Genomic DNA, 8027 nt, shown 5'->3' with positions numbered 1-8027 from the left:
CCTTATTTGTTTTGTTTAACTGTTTTTCACAGTTTGGTGTATAGATTCAAAAATAGGTAACCCAAGTTTGGTAGATCCAAAGGATATGGTTCCAATTTTGTGAAGTTCCTAGTCATGTCTAGTATTTAACAAAAATATTATATGAGCACATGTTTTAGAAATTTTTGATGAATTAAATAGGACTTTGAAATGTGTTTTTGGATACATGCAAACTTGTTTGAATTTTATCTTGAGTTTCTGTGATCCAAAAATTGTGAAATTTTGTGGGTAAGCTAGTATTGCTTAGTAGAAGCTCTGGTTAAAATTTGAGAGACATTGCATGTGTAGTTTTTGAGTTATAGATTTTCCTTTTATCATTGGTAGATACTTGTGTGAATTTTTGTAAATTATCTATGAATCTTATGGCCATGAAACTTGGTAGGTAGTATCTTGGTACCTTATAGATGCTAGGAAAAATATGAAATCTGTTGCTTGACACTTTTCACTAAGGTTTCCTAATTATGCCATTTTAAGCCATTCTGCCTTACCAATTTTGTGTAGGATGTTATACTTACTCAAATGATGTGAAATTTTTATGGTAGTCTACTTAGGGCATGTAGGGTCTACTGTAATTTTTGTAGATTTAATGGTGTAGCTTTCATATATGTTTACTATTTCCTCTAATTAATTAAATAAATTAAGAAAAGTATTAGAGGAAATGTTTTGGGAATGAACACCCTACTTTCTGGTGTTCTTGTGATATGTGTGACATGTGAGTAGATTTAGTGTTGTCCAATTATATGTTTACCTCATGAGTTACTAAGTATTTCATTTGCATTATGTTCCTCTGGACAGATCTGGGGACTTTAGAAAGCTCCCTATGATATTTTGGTTTTCTGTGATTGTAATGAATGCAAGAGTTGTAGATAATTTATGTATCTAGCTCATGTCAAAATTTGAGGGCATTTGGCCTAGTAGTTTAGAAACTACAGCTGTTTAAAGTTAGGTTGCAGTTTTTGCTTATTCTCTGCCTTGTGAGGATAGAATTCTGTTGATTTATGAATTCGAACTGGCAAAGGTTTGAATCATGCTTCGAGGTCTGAAAATGAATTGCATACAATTTCATAAGCTTTCCAGATTATCTTGTTGCATGTCATTTGGAATTATAAATCTCCAGTTATGGCTAGTTTACTGCACCGCTACATAGTATTCATTTTGCTGAAATACAATTGCTTGAGTGTATGTGGTTGCAATGTTCTCATTGATTGTTTAGGGGTTAGCCTAACTTGAGAATATGCTTAGGTGCAGGTGCTAGGTCATTAACTGAAGATGAGCAATTATATATTAGGTTGTATAAACTTGGTAAGTAAAGTGATTTGAATAAGGCTTAAGTTGGAATATGCAAACTATAGCGAACATGTGCATTCCCCGAGCATCCCTGACATTCGTTCATGTGCATCCATGATATTTATCTTACGCATTCATGCAATAGGTGTGCCGAAGGGAGTGACGTTGCTGGAGTTCGGGGGAACCAACCAGGAGGAGGAACCCGAGGTGCAGGAACCCGACAAAGCAGTCGCCGCGGAGGAATTGCCCGAGTGCCCTGACCACCAGCCTTCCTCGTTCCTGAAAGGCAAGCCCCGGAGCATATTAAGCCTCCCATGTTTTTACAAATACATTGACTATCTTTTATTGTTGATGATGCATTAAGTATAGGAATTGGTTAGAACCAATTGCTGCATTATATATCCTTCCTTGTCTAGATATCGCACTGGAATCCTATTTAAGTTTAGGAACGGGTTAAATGCTTAGCCATGCTTAGTGCGGTAGAAGTCAGGTGATTTCCTATCACCTGCGAGCTTTAGGATGAGGTGGATCACGGTTGGCTATATTTGCTATCGTGAAAAAGAACCATGTGAATAATGAATTAAGACCGGGCGGGGTCTTGTGTAGGTTTGAACATAGTGACTCCGTCTGAGTCGTTTAAGGACCGATACGCTGTACGTCCTCATGTCATGTTGAATGCAGCCTAACACTTAGCTGGCCAGATAAGTCGTTCCGACCGCGAAGCCTAGTAGCTCGATTCAGGCCGAGAACGCGAGCAGTGGCGGCACTCTGGAGGTAGTAAGGATGTGCGGAGAGCCATTGGCATAAGTCCAAGGCGGGTTAGAGTCCCGAACAATCTTGGCAGAGTGGTTCTCTGAGAATGCCGATCTATTCGGACCCACGACTCCTGAATTGTACCAAAGGTGACTTGTTGCGACCCTGACGAGGGAAGCAGGGTTTGTGTTTAGGAATACCCCTCCAGCTGGATAGGAATCGATTCGAATCGTCGTCTCTCCCGGATAGTGAGAACTTGACTGAGCAGCGACAATGTAGATTCAATTAATTTAACGATATAGTTAAATGGATGATGATAAGGTTGCCACAATGAATACCTGATATGGTTATTAATGTTTGCACCCTAATAAAATGATTGCTTAGTACAGGTGCTAATATAGATGACAGGTTAATGGCTAAAAAGTTACTGCTAGTTCAGGTTAAGAGTTGATCATTATTACTTATGCTTTTCTGCAAAAAGAAAGTGTCAGCCAGCTCCACTACATTAAGCTATGCATAATCCTTGGTGTCATTTGTTTGGTTTTCGACGAGTAAGTCTAGCTGAGTACATTCCCATACTCAGGGTTTATTCCCTCTTGTTGCAGATGATCTTCTATATCAGGGATTCTGCAAGTATTGTCTCCACCCGGCGGGTGATGAAGACTAGATCATGGGCATGATCTCTTTTCTCTTATCTGAATGCTTTTGCGGTCTGTGATCAGCAAACCAGTATGTGTATTTGAACTCAGTGTGTGAGTTAAACTATTTGCTTCCGCATGTTTACAAGACTTGTTTTGTAATAACAATGACTCTGTGATGATGTAACCTATTTGTGAACGTATGCGAAATGTTATGTTGAATTACTGTGATCTTGGTTGTATGCAAGTTGGTTTGAAATCCTTCGAGATTTCGGTTGACTACCGGGTTTATATGGGCTCAAGTTCGAGAATTTGATCGCTTCGACGATTGTTTTTGTACTTGTGCTCTTATAAATTAGTCGGTTTCGTGACATTCATGCAATGAAATTTTCTTTCTATTGACCATACTATCGGAACATGGTTTCTATCACAAGGGAACATTTTAATAATCATTTATTTCTATTAGTAAAAATTAGATATTAGAAAACAGGCTGAACCAAACAAAACTAGTATTTTATCTGAATTTGCTATGTGATAAGATAAGGTTAGCTAAGAAGTTATGCTTTACTCTAGTATAAATGTTAAGAAAATGATGCATGTTATGGTATAGAAGTTGTTTAGACATCTACTTCCTTTTGTATAATTGAGAGCTTTGGTTTATTTGGATTTGTTATCTATCTACTAGTTTTGCTGGAAAAAAAGTGTGATGGTTACAACCATAAAGCTTATAGTTATGAAAAACTTCATGGACAAAGAAACATTATTTATTAGTTTAAATTAGACACAAAAAGCGTTGAAAAAGTATATTAATGTAAGAAACTAAAAAGATACCTCACTATATTTTGGCTTCCCTTGGATAAGAAACTTAAGGAAAATGTCCTCCTAACTTGTTTTTTTCTAGATCAACCCCTGGACAAGTTAGTCTCCCTTTATAACGTTCATATTATGGTGACTAATGTACTTAAAACATTGCCCTTGAGTATATAGAACACTCTAGACACATCCAGATCTTTGCTACTCATCAGTTGTCTGAGCCTTATTGGCCCCATATCGACTCTTGGGGGGTTTCGGGCCTTTTCACCAGAAGTCATAAAAGAGGGTAGCAACTGAATCAAAGATCGTCCAGATCGGGTGGGCTTATTCGGCTATGGTTCTTGTCTATCATGTTCATTGCTTCTTGTCTGTGCTGACCCGCTTCGTGTACGATTGGGCTAAGTACTAGTACTAGGGTCTTATCGCCGTTGAAATGGAATTCGCAAATTACAATACAAACACACATGCTCATAAACATGCACGTATATTAACCCTAATAAACGCAACACACATTCACACAGTCCACCCATATAAGCGTATTCGAGAGACTAGGTTGTCAGGTCTTAAGATTGTCGAAGTAATCATATATGACTTATGTCGACGAGCAAATTCAGGAACATATCTACATACAAGTGTTGCTCAATCACCTAGGCTATTCTTCCTAAATCATTGAACCTCGTGCCCTCGTGCAACCTTTGCTTCGCCGGGAGCTATTTTGGTTTTTATTAATATTTTTAACCTCCTCCGTCTCTGGTTTCTTGTGGTAGATGCCAAATAAAGTCACACCAACACTGCATATACATATACGCATAGAAGTCGTGAGTCGTGACTAGAGTGCCGAAAGCAAATGTCTAACTTTCTCAATGACAAGTGAATCAACAGTTTTTTTTATAATGGAAGCAAATATCTAACTTTCATAATGAGAAGTGAATCAACAGTTTTTTTTATAACGGAAATTATCAACAGTGTTCAAATGTTACAGAAAACGTCGCCATCTTTAGGGGTGATTGGGTGAACGGGAAAAAAAACAGCTGGGCGAAAATAAAAAAAAACGTCGACAGCAGGGTTCGAACCTGCGCGGGCGAAGCCCAACAGATTTCAAGTCTGTCTCCTTAACCACTCGGACATATCGACGCTCGCGCAACAGGCATCAAGGCGCATTATACAAAATTACTGCAAGTATCGTTTGACACACCCAGCTAGCATTTACATGTGGCCACTTTGAAAGCCTCTTTTGTTATTTTTATTTGTATATAAACATAGATGCTCAAATTCACACACACACACACAACATGTTCCTATGCGCCTGCGTAAATGTGAGCAATTGTGTTGAGTTGTTAACTCGAACCGAGTTGACATGTTCCACTCAAAGAATCCACTCAACTAAGCTACACTTGGTTCACATTCACAAAGGTACTCCTCAAATTACTCCAATTTATAAACGACAAAAATAAAAAAGAAAACAACCTTATATTTTTTGGTTTTATCTCTTGTATAATTGACGACCCATAGTTGCCAAGGATAATGGTGCTTGTGCATACCAAAAAGGTGAATTTTAGACCATAGGTACCTCAACGCAGAAAGGTAAAATTTGGGTCCAATTACGTAGATCTCAATAGCATACATAGCAAACAACTGTCATTCACTACTCTAATTAGCAGCAAAAATTGCTACCGGTACATTTAGGAACTAAAAATACTACCTCATTCCTCATATAAAATATCTTGAATAATTAACTACTAATGGCAAGGTTGAACTACATCTGCATATTACAATACTATAAAGTACAGCACTGATTTTGGGCCAACTTATATCAGTTTAAAAGGATTCTCTCTTCTTCTTGTTCTTTGATTGCTTCGCCAGGAGAACAGAAAGCCCAGTCAATGCAAACTTCTTCCTCTTTCCTGAAACTCTTTGGCGAGTAGCCATATCTTCTCTGCACAAAACACCACTCCTGTTTAGAATCTGACCAAGTGAGATATCTGGTATCTCGCTTGCTTTGTCATCCCAAACACTTTTGGCATACCCATCAGGTCCCATTAACTTCATACTCAGTATCTGCCCAATTGATAATGTTGGTTTGTGTGATCTATCTGAAACATCAGAAATCATATCTGTGGTGTGCGAATCTTCGCGACGGTGAGCTGCATTTTTGAATTTTGGGGAGCCACCAAGAGATCGCTTTTTGTGTCCACTCTCAGATTTCCATCTACGAAGAATCTCTTCCACCGCAAGTTTCCCATGGTTTGCAGCCTCTACCCTCTTTAGGGCCTCTTGTAGCGCCTTCTTGCATTCCTCAACCTCTACTTTGGCATCCTCGAGCCTCTTAACGGACTCGGACTCTGAATTGCTAGCAACATCTACCTGCAGCATGGCGTCTTCTACTTTCTTCCTGGAGCTTTCATCAGCTTCAAGAGCTTTGGAACACAGTGTGAAATACTCCTCCATCGAGAGAGTTACTCCATCAGAAGCGGTGTCACCTTCAAAAGAACTTTCGCTGCTCAGTAGTGCTTTGATCTGAGCAAGTGCAAGGGCTTCCGCTGCTCTAGCGGCATCTTCCATCTTTCTGGCTGCAATGCACCTGACCTCAGCTGTGCTAATGCTGGCCTTTGCCTGCTCAATTTCTGCAGCCAGCACCATTGCTTCAGATTTCGAATCATTTGCCATGCTCCTGAGCTGCTGCACCTCAGTGGTCATTTTCTTAATCTCCATAAAAATGTCTGAGGGGTCTTTGCGTCTCCTCTGCAGATCCTTCAGCGTTTCCATCTTTTGTGCTGCCTGATCCAGCTCATCCTCCAAAGAAGAAACCAATGAAGTGTTAGAGGAGAGCTTTTCTCGGCCTCTTTCAAGCAACAATTTCTCTTTTGCTATGCTATTTCGTAGTAGCTCAACTGCAGCCCGCACTGCAGCCAGATCACCTGTAGTTCTGTTCAGGCTTGCCTTTGCCTGCTCAAGTTCCGCCGGAACTGAACCTGAATGATTTTCCTCTGCACCTTCCATGTCCACTTCGACGTTGATGTTTTCAGGCTGCTGCTCTTCAGGTCCTGCCTTAGAGATCTGATCAGCTTCATCAGACTTCGCAGCTTCTTCAGGGGATGTTTCAGTGGCTTCCTTCTGTATCTTCAGTTTCAGGTGTGCTATGATTTTCTTGGTTGCCTCCAGTTCCTTGAGCACATCAAGAGTTTCCCTCTCTTTGACGGCCAGCTCGTTTTCTAGCTGTGCAGCCTGCTCCTCTGCGTTGATGGCCTCTGCAGCTTGTTCAGAGTGTTCATGTTTCTGCAGGTTGCAAGCGTGGGAAGGAAAGTAAGAAACGACATCATAAAATATGTAGTATATGTAGAATGGGGAAAAGATACAGATCCCGGAATGAGGAGATGCCTTTTTAGTCCTCGCTACAAACGTCGAAGGCAAAAAAAAAAAACCACACAATAGTTTACACACGTCACTCGACACTACTTGAGCTTTGCCGAAATAAAAACGGAATGCTGCACCAAGATTGCGAAGACGTTATTCGTGGAACTACAGTGACCACCCAATTAGGAATCCAATGCTAAACTCTCTCGTCATAAATGTGCAGAGTACAATGCATAGTAGCAAGATTAGCATCATCTGTTCACTCTGTTGCTGGCTTGCTGGGGGCAGTCACAGTCACTCGCGGGACCAAGCAATTAGGAAAAACCGAGATGGAATTGATTAGTATATGTGCTTATTGACGGGCAGCAATGCAAGCACCAATGCACCAGCATATTTCCAAATCACTGCAGGAGAGTAAAGTAGCCAGGTACCGACATCTAACAGGAGCCAAATGCCGAAATCCATCCGGACAAGGAGGAGGACCCATCAACCTCGGAGCTCATAATAATCATCAACTAGCAGTTGGATGCAGCTGCAGCAACCGCAGCAAGCTATAGCACGGCAGGGATCGACGGAGGAGCAGGAAACGGGAGAAGAAAAGAGGCGGCGGGTGGTCACCTTGGAGGGCGCGAACATGCGCCTGACGAGGTCGGAGCTCCAGGCGGCGCTGCCGCCGAAGCGGTCGACGGCCTCCCGCACGGACTCGAACGGCGCGGACGTGTCGATCTCCGCCTTGCCGCCGCCTGCCGCATCGGGGGCGGCGGCCGTTGCTGCGCATTCGGCCTCGGAGCTCATGGGGAACGGTGGGATCAGTTTCTTGGTGGCGCACCACACTGGTGACTGGTGCGCGAGGAGAGTGGAGAGGAACTGGCTAGAGGCGGAGGAGAGATGTGGGAATACGGGAAAGCTGCGGGGGTTTTCAAGAGCGAGCGAGTGACCCGGCGAGAGAGACGTTGACCGCCCGCCCCACCAAGGAGCCGTTGGCCGTTGCGTTTTCGTATTTTGCAGACAGCCCCTCCTAATATTTAAAGCTTTGTAAAAAGAAAAAGTTTCCACTTCCCACCAACGTTGCTGTGTCACGGTGGCACATACCCTAGACTGATGACTGTAAACAAAGCAGTCTTGTTTGGTCTGCCTGTTGCT

General features: G+C 41.8%; 1 protein-coding gene and 1 non-coding gene across 2 annotated transcripts; both read right to left on the bottom strand.

Annotated features, from left to right (window-relative positions):
• Window positions 1-4582: 4582 nt before the first annotated feature.
• TRNAS-UGA (transfer RNA serine (anticodon UGA)) lies at window positions 4583-4664 on the bottom strand. The gene has a single exon. It is a non-coding gene; the product is annotated as a tRNA-Ser (tRNA).
• Window positions 4665-5131: 467 nt separating this feature from the next.
• Window positions 5132-7777, bottom strand: LOC136499464 (WEB family protein At2g38370-like). Its single transcript, XM_066495109.1, has 2 exons — window positions 7503-7777; window positions 5132-6806 (listed from the first exon to the last, which is right to left on the bottom strand). Exons 1-2 carry the CDS (start codon window positions 7677-7679, stop codon window positions 5349-5351), a joined length of 1635 nt encoding a protein of 544 aa, XP_066351206.1. The 5' UTR covers window positions 7680-7777; the 3' UTR covers window positions 5132-5348.
• Between the last annotated feature and the right edge of the window lie 250 nt (window positions 7778-8027).

Source organism: Miscanthus floridulus, chromosome 1, assembly GCF_019320115.1.
Source record: "Miscanthus floridulus cultivar M001 chromosome 1, ASM1932011v1, whole genome shotgun sequence".
In the NCBI taxonomy this organism is placed as follows: Eukaryota; Viridiplantae; Streptophyta; class Magnoliopsida; order Poales; family Poaceae; genus Miscanthus; species Miscanthus floridulus.
The sequence above is the reverse complement of the archived record's forward strand: the minus strand, read 5'-3'. Positions and strand labels throughout refer to the sequence as shown.

What these genes read in the sequence shown, in the direction of transcription:
- LOC136499464 (XM_066495109.1), bottom strand. Translation starts at nt 7,679, where the DNA reads ATGAGCTCCGAGGCCGAATGCGCAGCAACGGCCGCCGCCCCCGATGCG. An exon ending in GCATGTTCGCGCCCTCCAAG is followed by an intron (nt 6,807 to 7,502) that starts GTGACCACCCGC and finishes TGCAACCTGCAG; the next exon opens with AAACATGAACACTCTGAACA.